General features: G+C 51.7%; 1 protein-coding gene across 7 annotated transcripts in view; it reads right to left on the bottom strand.

Moving 5' to 3' along the window:
* Positions 1 to 591: 591 nt before the first annotated feature.
* Positions 592 to 17623, bottom strand: part of SLC6A13 (solute carrier family 6 member 13) — a 33750-nt gene continuing 16718 nt past the window's right edge. For all 7 annotated transcript variants that reach the window (XM_042945477.1, XM_042945478.1, XM_042945480.1 and 4 more), the window contains 11 exons: positions 15462 to 15546; positions 14649 to 14781; positions 13612 to 13746; positions 6992 to 7095; positions 5969 to 6093; positions 4385 to 4497; positions 3922 to 4059; positions 3048 to 3150; positions 2498 to 2598; positions 1339 to 1509; positions 592 to 1043 (listed from right to left, as the gene is read on the bottom strand). In XM_042945477.1, the coding sequence (XP_042801411.1) occupies positions 921 to 1043; positions 1339 to 1509; positions 2498 to 2598; positions 3048 to 3150; positions 3922 to 4059; positions 4385 to 4497; positions 5969 to 6093; positions 6992 to 7095; positions 13612 to 13746; positions 14649 to 14781; positions 15462 to 15546 (1331 nt within the window). In that variant the 3' untranslated portion in view covers positions 592 to 920. The remainder of the gene's footprint in view (positions 1044 to 1338; positions 1510 to 2497; positions 2599 to 3047; positions 3151 to 3921; positions 4060 to 4384; positions 4498 to 5968; positions 6094 to 6991; positions 7096 to 13611; positions 13747 to 14648; positions 14782 to 15461; positions 15547 to 17623) is intronic.

Raw genomic sequence — 17623 nt, 5'->3', positions numbered from 1 at the left:
GTGCCGCGCCTGGCATCTGTCCGCTGAGCAGAAAAGCGAGGTGGTCCTCGGGAGGTGGGCGCCCTCTGCTGGCTGAACTTGGGTAGTGCCCGTTCTGTCCGGGCTTCTCATGCCTGCGGCCTCAGGTCTGCTGCAGTCCCTGGCTGTCTCCCTCGCGTCCCCCCGCAGGCACCCGCGCTCGCGCTCGCACTCACAAGTTTGGCAGGTGGGGTCAGGGAGGGACATGGTAAGGGGAATGTGGGCGGGAAGAAGCCCAACCACACTTTCCTCTGCCTTCCTCTAGCTAAGGCTCACGCCGCCCTCGTTCCTCCCTCCATTGCCCTGCTTATTCCACCGAGCGAAGGAGGGAGGGAAGGGGCTGTGGGGGACGCATGGACAGAATGTGACAGACCCCTCTGGTGTGAGTGTCTGAGGATGGAGGGTCTCAGCTGGGCCCCACTGCCCTTCTCACCACCGCAGTCCCCTCTGCTCATGGTCCACAAGTACTCAATGAGGCAGGGAGAGACAGAGAGGAGGGAGGGGCCGCTAAGGCCACAGCTGTAAAGTGAGGAAGTGGCCAAGGCCACAAGGCAGAGGGGCAGGAACCAGGCAGAGCCTCTGGCAGTCGGTGGGAAGAACATGGATTTAATGGAATGAAGGGTAAGAGGGACGGGGCTGTCACTCCACCCACCGGCCCTCACCCGGCTTCCCAAGGCCTGTTGCGAAAGGGGTGCCCTCGATACCAGCATCTCACACCTGTACAGCCACCCCTGGAGCAGAGACGTTCCAGTGGCAGGCGCCCAACCCAAGGTGGATTCCAAACCCTCCTTCTCATCTGCCCCGGGAGGAGGCAGAGAAGCACAGCGGGGCTGCTTCTGCCCTCCCCTTCTGCAGCTGTCCCCACAGCCAGGCCCACGGGCATGATCCGAGGCCTTGCGGACCTAGCAGTGGGACTCCACTTCTGTGAGTATGAGCAGTGATGTCCTGGGTGTGGCGGGGGCAGAGGGTTCTGCTCGGTTCCATCCAGGCAGGTCCTCAGCTGGGCACAGGAGCTGGCGAATTCTCTGCAAGGAACGTGGAGGTGGCGGTGGTGAGCTGGAGTCAGGGGCATATGTCCCAGCTTCCCTCACTACCAGCGTCTGCCTGCCGCCCCCACAGGCAAACGCGCCCTCCAGGTGCCGGCCCTGTCATCACCGCCTGTGACTTGGAGGCTTCCAGTCTTTTTCTGAGACTCGGAAGCACTCACTCAGTGCCTCCCCAGCACCTTCACCGGGCTCCTTTGCTGGCAGGCATCTGTGTATCATCATGGGGGCCCTACCTCACCCTCTAGGGCTCCTACCCGCCCTACTGACTCTCTACCTCTCTGAAGGAGCCCTTGAGGGTGCTGAGCTTGTAGAAGCCCCAGGCAGGAATGCAGACCATGGAGGACAGAGCCAGGAGCCAGCCCAGGGCGTCACCCCACCACGGGTATGTGTACTTCTTGTTGTAGGTCAGTGGCGTGTACTTGATCAGGGAGAAGAGGAAGGTGGCCTGAGGATGAGAGGAGAAGAGAAAGGGGCTGGGAGAGCAGGGGCCTTGTGCCCTCGGCCCCCCTGGGAGAGCTGGCAGAGACCAGTCCCCTTGCAAGACTGGATTTGCCTCCAGGCTCAACTGGGTCAATCAACCCCCAATCCCCATCCACATTCTACTCAAAGTCCACACCCCCAGTAGTATTTCCAGGGCACCTACCTTGTTCCTGCAGGGTCCCTGCACCCCTGGGCACCCATACACATGGCCGGCCCTCAGCTAGGACATGGTCACATGGCTGCTGGTGTTTTCGGCTGCTTAAGTCTCCTGCACCGTCAGGAGGGGCTGCCAGGGCCTCAAGGGCAAGAGTCATGCCTCCTTCCCCCTGGGCCTCATTTATGCCCTGCCTATAGTGGGCGTGTGGGGGGACTGCTGACACACAAGATAGAGCCCAAGGAAGCAGCACTTAGTGGTTTATGGTTCAGGATCTGAAGCCAAGCTGCCAAAGTAGCTCACGGCCACTTTCTCACTTGGGCAAATGGCTTCACCTCTCTGGCTTCAGCTTCACCTATAAAATGAATCTAACGGTAATTCTTGCTTCATGGGGTTCTTGTGCAGATAACGTGGGCTAAAATGTGTACCACGCTCTATGCCTAATGTGAAGTAAGTGCCCTGTGACGGTGCTATTATAATTGCTGTGGTTAATAGTATTATTATGAGCAACCCAGGACACTTGGGTTTTGCTCCTGCCCTGTGACATTCGACTCACTCTGTGGTGTGGGTTCAAGCCATCTGACAGCTCTGAACCTCAGTCTGTCCTTCTGTGAAATGGAAAAGAAGAATCTATCTCGCTAATCGTTTTCTAGAATCCAAGAGGAGGACGAGTGAAAATCTAAAGTGATTCTCAATCCTCATGGACACATCCTTTCCAGGGCTAACAGCCTATCTACCCTCCTACGGCCACCGTCCTTCTTTGCCTTCCTGTAGTTTTACCCCCTGAGGGTTATCTTACTGTGCATACGGCTGGTGTGAGGAAAAGCCAACAATATTTGATAAGAGGCCATGGCCTGTACCCAATCATATCTTCAATGTTGTCGTAGAAGCGCCCGGCTCCTACCGTGCAGAAGAGAAGGAAGGAAGGGGGAGAAAGGACATTCTTTAGCATCGAAGGCAGAGGCAGGATGGGCAAAGGCCAATGAACAGAAGCTACCATGGTTGTCTTTCCAAATCGCTGCTGGGAGACTCTCTTCCCTGAAATTCATAGGCATGCACGGCAGTGGGCAGAACTCAGCTTAGGCAAAGATAATAACTTTCTGATTACCAAGGCTGTTAAGGGCTGAAAAGGTTTGGATAGGACAGGATTTGGACCCACTTGGGGTGGTCTGGGTACAGTCATAACCAGGAGAGTGACAATGGTAGCAATAGCAACCAGAAGATTTTTGAGGCTGAGTAGGGGAGGTGCCCCAGGAAAAGGTGGGTGTGAGCAGATGACTGTCTTTTGCTCTCAGGCCCTGAGGTGACGATGAGTACTGGGGTTGGAACCTGGGGGAAGAGTCACTCACCATAGACCCAAGCCACGCAGAGGGACTCAAAGATGGCCACAAACAGGAGACACATGCCACTGGCTGCGTAGTAGTCAAAGAGCTGAAACACGTACATACCGCCCTGCCCAGGAAGAGATTAAAAAAAGAAAAAAATGAAATGTATCCAGAGGAAACAGATTGGCCCATGGCCTCTGGCCTCACACCCTCAGACACAGAGCAGACCTGGTGAGGATCATGGGAGACAGATATTAAAACAACATAGTCTGTAAGCTCTAAGGCACTAGGCAGATATGAGACAGTAATTATTTTTTATTATGATTTTTGGAAGGAAGGTAAAACAGACAGCTGTTGTTAGCTCATCCCTGAGAACATTTAGGGATTGACCCGGAAGTCTAAGAAAAAGCGTGTACTTTTTTGGCAAACGCTCGACAGGGGCTGTCCTCGATACTGTCAAGCTGGCAAGCTCCATCTCCTTCCGTCTCCCTTGAGACAAAACAGAAAATATCACCCCTCCCCAGGGCTCCCTTTCTTCCTTTGAAGTTTGTCCCTGGAACTTGGTTCAGTTGCCTGGGAAATCACAGGAGCTTGCTGGAGAGGCAGTCCTAATCCAGGACTTTCTGACCATCTTTTCACACCTCTTAGCTTACCTGGATCCAAATGACCCCTTGGCCACCCCCAAAGGTAGGTGGCCAGTGTCCAAAGGTCAGAGGAAGGTGCCGCCTGCTTTGTGCTTCCTGTGGCTGGGAAAGGAGGGCGTCCCAGGGCCCTGAAGCCCGGAAGGCCTGCCCCGCGACCTGAACCCACACAGCCTGCTCCGCCTGACAGGTGGCAGTGTCCAGCTTGGCTTCTCCTCCTCACCCGGTCCGCACCTCCAAGCCTCCCAGACCCTCACCTCTGTGAGCATGACCAGCCCAACAAAGAAGGAGACGACAGACACGCCGAGAATGAGAAGCTCCCTCCGGTTCTTCTTGCGGAATACACGGGGGTACATGTCCACCAGCGCCGTCACCAGGCTTTCTACGCACACAAACTGGATGAGAGGGCAAAAGAATTGGAGGGAAAGAGAGCTCCCAAAACACGCTGCACCAACTAGCTCTGGCTTCTGGCTCCCAGCGTCAGCCCTGCAGCATCCCTGTCTCAGGTCCCCGAAGCTGTCCTGTACACTTAAGTCTGGACCTCCCCTTCAGAGCTCGTGTTGGTCCCTAGAAGGGCATCCACTTCTGACATTCACCCAGCCCCCGGCTCTTTTAAGGCCCCTCGGGACATCAGGCTCAGCCTCGTTTCCCCTGCTCCCCCTTCTCCAGCCCCCACACACCCACCCATCTCTCAGGCTCTGCTCGGCCAGTTCTTGGTACCTGGCTGTCCAGTCCCAGGAGGACGACCATGAAGAAGAAGCAGCAAGCCCAGAGAGGAGAGAAGGGCAGCATCGCCACAGCCCGGGGGTAGGCGATGAAAGCCAGGCCAGGGCCTACAGCAAGAAGCAGAGGAACACAGCGCAGTGCCTGGGCTGGCTCCAGGCTGTGTTTGATCCCAAGGCTTCCCAGCGGGGGCCATGGAATCACAGGAGCCAGAGGAAACTTGACCCCAAAGTTACCATCATCACCCCCAAACTCACCCAGGAGAAGCCACCTAAACCTCTACCTGGGTCCCAAATTTCCAAGGCACCACCCGCTGTATTCTCACTGGCAGGGATGGAACCTAGACACTGTGGGTGTGAAGGGCTTTGGAAAATGGAAAGGAGGCATATCACCTGCGTTTCTGCAAGCTCCACCCTGAATCCTCAGGCTCACTCTCAGGATCTCTTGCCCCAAACCAGAGGTTTCAAACTTAAGAGCCAAGTGGTTGGGCAGGCCAGGTACATTCGTGCAGCTGACCCAGTGTCACACACTGGTGAGAGGGAGATAATTCTAGCACCTGCCTCAAAGCTTTCCACTGCATGGTGCGGGCAAAATGCTTCACACAGTGCCTGGCATTTAGTAAATGTTTAATAAAAGTGAAACGCTATGATTTTTAATAAGACTCAGTGGGATCCCAGTGCTTGGTACTCTGCGTAACAGGATGTGCTGTGGGAACGTTATAATAAAACACTGCTTTGCTAGTGAGTGCACGACGGTGGCCCTCAAGAATAGGGGAAGGGCAAGGGACATTTACAGCTTACCCAGGTAGGGGACCAATCCTTGATTTTGTTTAAAAGCAATAATAGCACTGCATGGTGAAAAGGAGGAAACTATGTGCCACCATAAACTTATCTTCGAGATACAGTTTAAGATGAGCAAAACAAGGGGCAGCTGGGTGGCTCAGTCAGTTATGCATCCAATTCCTGATTTCAGCTCAGGTCATGATCTCATGGTTCATGAGTTTGAGCCTTGTGCTCCCTGCTGACAGTGAGGAGCCTGCTTGGGATTCTCTCCCTCTCTCTCTCTGCCCCTCTTCCGTTGCACTGTCTCTGTCTCTCTCCAAATAAATAAATAAACTTAAAAAAAAGTAAAGTGAGTAAAACAAAAAGCCCAGCTGTATACCAGCTGTATATAGTATATTATCAATTAGCTTTTTGAAGGGAGTAAGAAATAGCAGTAGTAATATGTGCTAGGCATGTATGAATGTTTATGTGTGTGTGTGTGTGTGTGTGTGCGCGTGCACTTTTTACTCATATATGCCTAAACTGTTTCTGGAAGGAGAAACATGAACCTCATCACCTTGGTTGCCTCCAGGGCAAGGACGTGGAGGCCAGCTGTGGGAAATGCTCACTGTCTATGCCTCTACCCTTTGAAGCTGGGGTGAGGGTGCTCCCCAGGTCTTCCTAGGACACGTCCACCGAAAGATGACTATGGCTCACCCCCAGTGTAGGCGACAATAGAAACGTGTACAGATCCCGCTTGGCGAAGGTTCAAGCAAAACTCACAGAAGCCACCCCTGGCGCCCTTCCCCACAACACTCACCAGACTCGGCCACTTCAGAGATGGGCACCCCTTGCTCCTGAGACATGAAGCCCAGGACAGAGAAGATGGCAAATCCGGCCACAAAGCTGGTGCCGCTGTTGAGGAAGCAGAGGGCGATGCAGTCCCTGTGGGGCAGGTGGGAAGGCGGAAACAGGCAGGGTCAGAGAGGGGTTGCCAACAGGAACTGGGAACACTGCCCCTCAGACAGGCAGACACTCACCCCAGCCCTTCACGCAGGCCAGAGAGGGGCTGCCTGCCAGGATTAGGTTCTGCCCTCCCCCTGCCCACTCCATTAGCTGAGACTTGGAGTCAGTCAAGGTAGTCATGAAAGAATAAGGCTCTAAGGAAGTAAAATGCTAGTCTAAAAACTACAAACTGCCACACGGCCTTCCCTCCCTGCCATATTGCCACCACACCACTTGGGACGCTACCACTCAGACACAATTCAGTTTGGCGTACTAATATGGAGGGTATGGACATAGACAATCCCAAGCAACAAATAACTCCCATCCCTCAAATTTGATTTCGCAATTCATGACATGATTTTTTTTTTTTTTAGCTAAGATTGAAATTAGCATGAATGCTCTGATATGAACCAAGTTGGGAACCAGAGGGAGGGGGACATGGGAAGGGGAGCAGTGAGGTAAAAATAGGTAAGGATTCAGTGTTTGTTGGGGCAAATATACAAAGCAGGCCAGGCCCAGGTTCCACTGTATATGATGAATTACTCCTCAGGCTTCAGCCCACCAACGTCTCCGTTAGTCGGAGGGTTGGGCCCTCACTGTGGTTTCCCAGCCAACTGCAACTATCCCAGCCTTTGGAAGCAATCCCCCTGCCCGTGCTGCGGTTGGCTCCTTTCAGCAACTTGCGGCCCTGGGGCATTGGAAAATGGGGTGAAGACGAGTAGGGGGAAGGTGAATCCATGAGCTGGTGCACCCTCCAAATCACCCTTGATCTAGCATGCTGGAGGGGGGCAGTTGAGAGAGGCAGATTGGTGGCCTGGGCCCCACTGCCCCCAGTCACCTGTAGCAGTTGTTGTGGTACTTGTTGTAGCTGCCCAGGGCTGTCAGGCACCCTAGACAGATGGCGAAGGAGAAGAAAATCTGGGTGCCTGCGTCCATCCATACCTACACGGGGAAAAGGCAAGAAAGTTGCACACCAGGAGAGCCAGGCCATCGGGGCTCCATGGGGGCACACAGGCCCATGGCTGAGCCAGGCACTGGCTAGCAATGGTGAGAACCCTGCTCTCAGCCTGTGACCCTGCTGTCCCAATGGGCTCTACTTCCTGGGCCCCTAGATGGAGTTTCTTGGGCACTACCAGGATGGCATGGGCATTGGGCATTGGAAAAGACTAATGGACTTGATGGAGGAGGCTGGGAGGGAGCCCTAGGACTAGGCTAGACCCAGTACCAACTTTTGTATAACAGAAATACAGCCCAGGGTTCTGCCTGCACTTCCCCCCTATCCTTGCCCCTCCTGGCAGTGTGACCAGTTCAGAAGGAATCCAGGGACAGATATAGGCCCTTAATATCAATGCCAACATGAGATATGGCTTTGCCCCTGTGTGCCTCAAAATCTGCTATCTGAAAAACAGAAAGTAGTCCGTAGCTGACAAAGTTGAGGATGAATAGAAATGCATCTGTAAGGGCTTTGTACTCCTCGGGGGGGGTGGGGGGGGTGGGGGGAAGGAGCTCTGTGGCTAAACATAGGGCATGGTTGTTACTGTTGTCTCAGCTGGCTGACCCAGCCCCGGCATGTTATGATTTAGATTCAACAGCTACAATAACATCCCAAAGAGAAAGAACATCAAGGCAAACAGAACTAGGCAACTCTGCAGATCTGCAGGAGGTGGGGTCCTGGGGCCACAGACCCTCCCCAGGCACCTCCCGTCTTCAGAGGATGTGAGCACCACAAAGGAGCACTAAGTTACGGGCGCAGAAATCACCAGGCAGGTGTCCTACCATCTCTGTGTTTGCCATTTCCGGTCTCTGCCCAGCCCTGCCCTAGCAGCTCCCAAGTAGGCCCCTGCTCTCCTTACCTCCATGTCAAGCTCCCAATGCCCACATCCACCAGAACCTCAGCTTCTGTCTGTCCAAAGCTCCTCAGTCCCTCACCTACCTCTCCCTGCCTCACTAACCATCCCCGCGGCCCCCAACCTCCCTTGCTTTCTGGTCACACTCGCCCCCACCCAAGTGCCCATTTTCCTCAGCATTGTGGTGGGTCTCAGGGACCCCTTGGCAAGCCCCAGTTGAGATACTGGATCTCTAGGACTGAAGGAGAACTCAGAAATCTGTATTATTTTCAGAGCTTCCTGAATGATCCTAATGTCAGCCAGATGTGGGAATCACTGCCCCTGAGAACTGGCATCAGGGACCCATCCAGGGCACTCAGTCCTCTGGTTATAGTCCCATTTCTGTGGGAAGCAGGACAGCACAGGGAAAGCTGGTGAAGAAAAAGGGAGACCATCTCCAGTCTCCTGCCCCTTCTGCTCGCTCTGAACCCTGTCCCCAAGGTATTCCGCGAGGTGGGAGTTGCCACCAGGGAAAAGGCGTCAGCAGCAAGCAGCACAGTCGAAGATCCAGAAGGGTCCCTGGCTAACAAGGAAATAGCACACAAAGATGGAAACACCAGGAAAACTTTTTTAAACCTGACGGCAAATTATAATGGGAAAAGGAGGGGCAGTTTCGGGATTTATTTCAGAAGCTAGAGAAGGAAAAGTTAGGAATGAAACTGAGGATGAGAAGGAGGGGCTCACAAAATTCGGTGTGATGCCACGGACATTTGAGGGGGTGCCTTGGGTCCTCCATTTGCTCCTTTGAGATGTCTCAAAGCTTTTTCTTCTAAAAGTGCCCCACAGAGCCTGTGAGAATGGTCACCGCAGGAAAACTCAGTGACCGGAGGTCGCTCTGTTCTATTTCGTTCCTGTTCACTCAGCAGGTCATTCGCAGCGCCTTGAAGCAAGAGGCTCTGAGCCTGTGGGGAGAGGCCTGACCCAGGCACAGACATGGAGGGCTGGGAGACGCCCTGATCTTCCCCGGGGGCTCACAGCCACGGACCCCCGCGATCTCTCCCCATCAGGTCATCCAGGATATGGCCCAAGAGCCTGCCCAGTGTCAGATCTTCCAAGTTTGTTCCCTGTGCCTGGCAGTGCACAGGGTGCAGACTGACCCACAAGTTACCAGGGAAACCCTCCAGTGCCCTCAGAGACATTCTGCGGCTGCCCACACACAGGCACGGGCTGCAGATCCCATGGTGATGAGGTTTCGCGAACTTGGGTTCGGGAAGAAAAAAATAAGAAAAATTGTGCCTTGGCAGTTCACCCTGCCCTGAGGGGGACAGACTAAGACTGGGGTGGGAACAGAGGTTAATGAGAACACAGAAAAAAATGCAGCAGGAGGGCTGAGAGTTCGGAGGGCAAGGGGCAGACCCGGTGCCTCTGACAAAAGCCCCCTCCTGGGGAGCTTGGCAAGCCCCCTGCTCTTGGCCCAGCTGCAGCCTGACAGGCCTGCTGGGATGGGGAGAGCAGTGGGGTCAGAGGAAGGGCCACAGGGACAAGCAGAGCAAGCTGTCCTGTTCCCCGCCACAGGCGACCCACTCCCTGACCACGCCAGCAGCCCTGGCTTCTAAAGCAAAGCCCCAGTGTGTCTTTGGTTGAAATAGAGGTCCGATCGAGAATAAGACAAGTGTGAAAAACACCTGGTGGAATGTGGGCAAAAAAGAGGTCTTTGGGGGAGCAGAGAAAGACAGAGACCTCTAGAAGATCCAGGAGAGACGTTTCCAACTTTGAGTTCAGTCCCAAGGACTATTATATTCAGTATTTTTAGGAAGGCAATAGTGTGCAATGGAAAAAGCCTGGGCTTTGGAGTCAAATTGAACTGGGTTCAATTCTTAACTCTATTCATTACTAGCTATGTGATCTTGGGCAAGTCACTTAACCTCCCTGAACCTTGCTTTTCTCATCAGAGCAATGGGTATAACAACAAATAAAATAATATATATGAAATACCTAACACATAAATATTGATTCCCTATCCCACCTTCTGGAATAATAAAAGCATCCCTTAAAACTCTCAAATTCATATTCTTTGGATGATTTATATCATGGTCATCAACACAGCAGACTTCTAGAGTACCTGGAATGAAACCCAGGCTCCCCCATGCGCTAGTTTTGTGGGTTAGGGCAAATTTGTTAAGTTTTCTAAGCTTCCATTTCTTCTTCGGCAAAATGAAGCTAACGGCAAACTCGCAGGGTTGTGTGGGGACCACCCTGTGTCATGTAACCAGTTACGTGCCTGGCAAACAGTAAGCACATAATAAATGTGTTAGCTGTTGCTGCTGTTTGTTGTTGTTGTTGTTGTTGTTGTTGTTTTAAAAAGGCAACTCGCCTTTCAGTAATGATGAGGTCCCATAGATTTCAATGTACGATGTCAAAATAAAAAGACTCTAATCAATGGACCCAACCTCTTCCCTTAACAGACCCTTCATTAGAATAGCTTAACATAGGGCTTTAAAAGGCTCCACAAGGGCTCTTTGGACACTGTACCCTCAGCCTGCTGCCCCATCCATCTATGGAAGTGCAGCAGGACAGAGGGCCAGACGAGGGAAAGAAACAAGCACCCAGTAGGGTCCTGAGTTTCCAGGATCTACTCCACAACGTGAAAGAGACGAGCCCCAGGAAACACGAGGAGAGTCCGTGACCTGCCTGACACACAGCAAGCCTGGCAGAAAGAGAGGAGAAAGCCAGATCAACCCAGCATTGTCTCTGCCTGCCTCCCCACTCCCAGACCAACTGCTTGGCAGAGAGCGATGTCTTTGGTCTTTGTGTTGGCTAGCAGGAATTTTGCACCGTTCTCAAGTGCCAGGCAAATGCCAGTTGGAATTATCGCACTTCCTGGGGAGTGCCAACTACATTCAATTAGGGCTCTGGCAGGAGCATCACACCTGCAGGCCGCTGCTCTGTTCGCTGACAACAAAGGCTTCCTGCAGCATGAGACCAGGACCTGGCTGCCAGTGAGGCTGCTGGGAAGCCCAGACCAAGCCTGGCTCTTCAAACATCTCCCTCCTCATGGCTTCAGAGGACCAGGAAGACACATGCTATCTGCACAGCCTACAGCTGGCTGGGGTTGGAAGGGTAATATCCCAGAGGGCAGATTAAAAGAGGTTTTATTCCCTGCGGTAACCCAGACCCGGAGTCGTGGCTTTATTAATGCTCAGAGTTGAAGGCTATCTGGTCCACCTTCTTCATGTTTGCTAGAAGCTACTCTACAACAAACGCTACACCTAGAACAGACCTGCTGCATGATGAATGTTCAAGAAATTTTTGCTGAATGAATGAGCTATGAGAAAAACCAAGATGTGCAGACGGGACTTTGCTTTCAAGAGATCCTAAAGTAGGGGCGCCTGGGTGGCTCAGTCGGTTAAGCGTATGACTTCCGCTCAAGTCATGATCTCGCGGTTTGTGGGTTCTAGCCCCACTCTGTGCTGACAGCTTGGAGCCTGGAGCCCACTTTGGATTCTGTGTCCCCCTCTCTCTCTGCCCCTCCCTTGCTTGCACTCTGTCTCTCTCAAAAATAAGTAAACATTAACAATTTTTTTTTTTTTAAAGAGAGATCATAAAGTATATGGGATTTGTCAGCATTCGGGCCCAGCTTCCAGTTGCAGACACGAGGATGGAAAATTCATTAAACTCTCTAAGCCTTCATTTCCTATCTATGAAATGAGGATACTTCATTGATCTGTTGTGAGGATAAGCTATAATAATGGATGTAAGCCTCTTAACAATGACAGGGATATAGTTAGCACTCAATAGTTGTTGGCTATAAATAGCTGATCAGGACAAATGAGGCACTGATCACAGAAGCCGTAAATCCATTCCAGAAATCCCAGACCCCTCTCTCCTAGTTAGTTCTGTGTCAGCCTACCTGCCTGTCTCCCCGCCTGAACACAGCCCTTCCTTCCCTCCCTGACCTCCCAACAAAGGCAGACTGTGCGGTTTCATGACTGGTTCACACCTCTGCTGCTCCAGAATGACAACGGAGCTCTCCTGCACAACAGACCCAAGCCAGAGTCTACCCTTGGCCTTCAAAGCTGTCCTTCAACTCTGCCCCCACGACCTCCTGTTCGCTGTGGACTCTCCACCACAACACTTTGGTCCCAGATAAGTCAAAGTACTTATGATTCACAAAATAAAAATACACTTTGTTTGGCCAGCCACTTACTTGCTGTGTGACCTTGGGCCTTGTTTGCTCATCTGTTCAATGAGGAGTTTGCACTAGATGATCTCTGGGGTCGTTTTAGCGCCAACACCTACAGTTTTATGGTTTGTTCCAAAGCCTGACTACAGCCTTTGTGCCTCACGTGAAGCTGACGTCACAGCAATCTGCACCTCCACTATGTTTAAGAAATGGGGGAGGGTGGGATAAGCCCATATCCCCCCAGGTCACTGAGCAATACCTAGGACGCAAGGCTATGGATTCCCTGGGGGAGGTTTTGAATGCAAGTGCTCTGGCTACTTCTGGGAGCCACAGCAGGCCTGGTAGAACTTGGGATGGGAGAACTTAACTCGGCTGGGGTGGCTGGAAGGCCTAAGAAAAATTCAGCTGCTGGATCACCCAAAATTCTGTATCATGGGGACCCATCGCTTCTGCATGCTTCTGAGCGCCCAGCCCCAGAGGAAAGCGTGGAACTGTGTGCCGCTCCCTTTGCTCTTATTCCCCCTGGGCAGTTTCAGGGAATGTGCTGGTACCGCATTATTTATGATGTTTGCAAAGCCATCCAACGGTTAGTCTTTTCTGTACTGGGAGCCTCCCGCCCTATGTCTCCTTAGGGCCCCTTTCCAAACTCAGAGAACTCCTCCAGGACCCAAGGGGAGGATCTCTAAATTGTACATGCTCCCCAGGGAGGGCGACCTCCGTGCCAGGGAGGCAGAGGCGGGGCACGTAGCTGGGCAACACATTTTAGGGGCTCTGGGGTGGAGCTTACCCACGCTCCCCTCCGGCCCTCGACACCTCCTGGCTTTGCCAGCTTTCAAAATGGCTGCCAAACATGAGAAGATAAGAAACCCGTCAGAGGCAGTGGCTTCTTATTTCAGGCCCTGCTTTACAAACCCCTCCAGTCAGCAAGCAGCACCACCCCCCTCCCTGCGCCAAGCCACGAGGAAGCTGGCTGAAGCAGACAGAGTGTGGGCACAAAGGAAGGGCCAAAGGGGAGGGAAGAGGCAGGGGCCTCTTGACAACTGACAGGAAACTCAATACCAGCCCAGCTGGCTGGGAGGGGCCCGGGACACCTCAGAATGGGCCACGTGGCCACAGGGAGGGAACCAGAGGAGCTGGTGGAGGGTGAAGAAATAGAGAGGAAGCTCAGTGTGAAAGATCACCAAGAGAAAAAAAGTGCAAAAAGGGGACGGGGTAGACGGTGGGGAAAGGGCCGCCACCTGTGAGTAAAAGGCCCCGAGGGACACGTCTCAGGCAGCCCTGAGAGGTGTGAGCCAAGCAGGGACCACAAACAGCTGTTGACACATGTCTGGAGCCCCCCTACGCCACCATGGATGCCTTGGGGTTTGGGCCAGGAGCAGGGATTCCGGACCACAGTGCACGGAAACACCCTCCAGGGCCACGTGATGGCCCTTGTCTGTGGCTTCTTACCTGGGGATCCCACAGACGCGTGAGGTTTGGGTACAGGTAAAACTGAATTCCTTGGGCTGCCCCAGGCAGCGTCACCCCTCGAATTAACAGGACCACCAGCATGAGGTAAGGGAATGTGGCTGTGAAGTACACCACCTGGCCAGAGGGCAGATGAAACACAAGGAACCTGTGAGTTTGGAAGGAAGGGCCTGGCGATCCAGCAGCAGAGTCAGGAGGCCAGAGCTCCCCCACACCCACAGAAGAGGTCAAGAGAGTTTCTCTCCTCCCCCACCCAACCCCTGCAGCTGTTCAGCTCCATCTGCCCTCTGCCTTAAGCCGCAACCTCCCTTATCCCTTTCTCCCTCCCACTTAAAGCACCCACCCTCCTCCTGACACATACCCAGTAAATACTTGTCGAGTGACTGAATGAACTCAGGCATTCTCCCACCAAGTGTGCTTAGAATTACGGCAAGGGTTGTCAGGTATGAAAACTCTGTAACACATGATCCCTATCCTCACAGAGCTTACGAGCTTAGCACACCCGGGCAGCCAGATTACGAAGGAAGCCTTGTTGGAGGCCTCCAGGGCAAGAGTCCAGAAGAACTCAGAAAGCCCTCTCATACCTTGTACACCCAAGGCAAAGAGTGCCCCCCACCCCAGGTTCTCAGGGTGGTTGAGAATCATTTTGAGATTAACAGTCTCGGGCAGATTCTTTCTCCCAAGAACTGTTGGATGAAACAAGAGCCACGAACTGTGTCCAGTTTGCAATGTCCCCTCGCACGTGGTGTATTGCAAGATCACATTCCACAGATCTGGAAGTGTCCTTCCTGCCTTCCTCTCCCCCTCCTTTCCACTCCATTTCCCCATGTACCAGAGTCCACAGGATTGAATCAAGGAGAGACACAGAATCAAGGAAGGGAGCCACACAAAATCTTGGTGAGATCATTCCCTCCCATCCCTGACCAGGTTACAGCTTAGGAGAACTCCTGGGTGACCAGGCCCCCAGGGAGGACAGGGAGTCCTGGGATGAGAGGGGCCAGGAGCTCTCCAGCACGGACCTTGCCCGTGGACTTGACCCCCTTCCAGATGCAGAAGTAGCAGATGACCCAGGCGAGCAGGAGGCATAAGGCCAGCTCCCAACGCAGGGCCCCCAGGTGTTGGATGCCATCAGAGATCTTCAGGACCCGCCTCCTGGGGAGAGAAGGTTGAGCCGGGCTCCACTTTTGCTGCCAGCCTCAGTTTTGTAGCCCGTGTGTCTCAGGCAGTGGAGCCATGCCTCCAGGCTCTTGTCCAAAGGCTTGTCAGCTCTTTTCACTCAGATCCATGAGGCTCTCCTTTGCCCAGAGGTGGGGGTAGATATAAAGGGAGGCAAATATAAACTGTTCCCAGGTAAGTTTGCTCTGGGAGGCTGAGTACCAATTTAACCTAGAGAGGGAGGTGCAAACACATATCTTCTCAACCAGGGTTTCAGGATGTTTTGATATTAGGAATCATGTCCTAGGTCATTATCAACATTAGGGAGGGGAGAGAGGGGGGCTAAGAGGCAATATGCATGCAGCAGAAGGGAGGAGGGGTTAGGAGTGTGCACACACATGCATGTGTGCTAACATGCACATGGGCGCATGGGAGAGGAGAGGCAGGCACAGCCTGAGGAGAGTTGCAAAATTCTCATCTCTGAAACCAATTCTGCATTAACCACAAATACAAGCACACCAGAAAAAAGGCCACTTAAGTGAACACTTAGGCCACCAAAGAAGGACGTGGAAATTCTTCTCTTGTGGTCCCCTGAGGGTCAGCCCTGCATGAGCCCATCCCTGTGCCCTTCTTTTGAACACAACCCACACTGGGATGGGGAGAGGGGCCTCACTTACTCCCAGAACTCGATGACAGGAGACGTGGCATTCTCAGAGGTCACATTCAGGGAGCCATTGGTCCTCTGGAACTCTACACAGGATTCTACCCGTGGGTCCCAGGGAAGGAAGCAAGAAAAAGATCATTGAATATTTGGCATGACTAGAGAGAGTCATGGGGAAGGTAAGGTCTTTGGAATGAACCAGGCTGAAGTTGTCCAAACAAAACATCCTCAAACACAAGACGAACTCAACAAGCTTACTTCACCTTCCCCCACAGGACTGTACGTGTGGGCTTCTAAATGTTTGGGTACATATTCTTACTAAAGCATGATCAGATGGCATCAGGAAAGATATTCCACATGACATCTTCTTCAAAGTATACAAATATTTCTAGGTCACTGTCTTGTGTAAAGTCACAACCTTTGAGGGATCATAAAAGTGCTTTCTAGGGAAAAGATGGAGCAGAGTGGCCAAGAGCACAGACACAAGTTAGAAAGTTCTGGCTTGAATCCTGACCCTCTGGTTATTTGCCATGTGGCTCTCTAACTTCGCTTCCCTCAATTCTAGAATGCATGTAGTGATATCCAGTTGTGGGATTGACAGGGGACTAAATGAAAATATGAGTGCAAAGTGCCCAGTAAGTAGTGGTTCTTAACTATCTGCATCTGACATTGGAGTTTCACAACGGGGCTCACATTCTTTTATACATTGTGTTAGTATAATAATCCTAGAGATATTAAGACAGATAGTGTTTCCCCCATCATACACATGAAGAAAGTGAATCTTCTTAGAAATGGCCGGTTCCAGCTCATAAATGACGAAGCAAGGACTAGAATCCAGCTCAGCAAATTATATGTTTTACCTTCAAAATCTTACCTAGAATCTGACCTTTTTCATTACCACTACCAGCACCCTAGTGCAGGTTTTCATCCTTCCCTGGCTCCTAGACTGGCCTTCAGTTTCTACTCCTGCCTCCTTAGCCAAATCTCCACACAGCAGCCATAATGATTTTGTTAAAATTTAAGTGGCTTTATGTCATGTCTCACTTTAAAGCTCTCCAATGAGCTTCTCATCCCATACAGAGAAAAAAGCTATAACCCTTATAATCGCCTCCAAGGCCCTTTTCAATCTACTTGCATCACTTCTGTCCTCCTTTCCCAGTGCTCCCCCAGTCAAATGCTCCAGCTACACCGACCCCCTTGCTGTTCCCTGGATGCTATAGGCACAGGGCCACCTCAGGGCCTTTGCACTGGTTGGTCCTTCTACTTAGTGTTTGCCCCTGAAATCTGAGTGGCTGATTCCCCCACCTCCTTCAGAGCATTAGTCCTATGTCCTCTCAGTATGACCTTCCCTGATGACTCTATTTAAAATGACAACTCCCAACCCTAAAACTCCCAATCCCTCCTCCCTGTTTTACTTTTCTCCCTAGCACTTCTTTGAACATAATACATATTAATCATTTATTTTGTTTATAGTATGTGTCTTGCCACTAGAACAAAAATTCCATGAGGGCAGGGAGCTTTGTTTTTGTGCATTTTCGTAACCCCACTGCTTAGAACAGAGCCTGGCACATAGTAGGAGCTCTATTAAATATCTGTTGAATGAATGTAAATCAAGCATTCTTTTCACTAAACCCTTTCTCTCTCCTTGAAGCTTCAGCACACCCAGAAAAGTATTGTTTCATCTTGACAGGACAAGATGTCCTGTAAATGAAAGATGCTAGGCTCTGAGTAAAACCAGACTCACTAGGAGAAATGTCAAAAATGCCAAGCAAAAGGCTCAGGAATTGAATTTTCCTCAGAATTGTCTCAGAGATCCTCCAGTCAACCCAAAGGTATATAGGCCTAAAAGTGCCCTGAAGCAAAAGCCCTAGGCCACCAAAAATTTGCAACATTTTTACAAAAGGAACTCCCCTGAAATCTGGATCAAATCACTGTCTGACAAGCTGGTTGTCAAGGATGATTTCAGCGTCATTAGAATATATGAATGAATGAATGAGGGTTGAAGGAAAGAAGGGAGGAGGGAAGAAAGAAAGAAAGAAAAAATATATGATAAAGAAAATATTAGAATAAAACAGGTTTTTAAAATTGGACTCATCCAGCCACCTGGGTGGCTCATTTGGTTAAGGGTCCAGCTCTTGATTTCAGCTCAGGTCATGATCTTGCCATTTGTGAGTTTGA

Source organism: Panthera leo, chromosome B4 (genome assembly GCF_018350215.1).
Source record: "Panthera leo isolate Ple1 chromosome B4, P.leo_Ple1_pat1.1, whole genome shotgun sequence".
Taxonomy (NCBI): Eukaryota; Metazoa; Chordata; class Mammalia; order Carnivora; family Felidae; genus Panthera; species Panthera leo.
The sequence above is the reverse complement of the archived record's forward strand: the minus strand, read 5'-3'. Positions and strand labels throughout refer to the sequence as shown.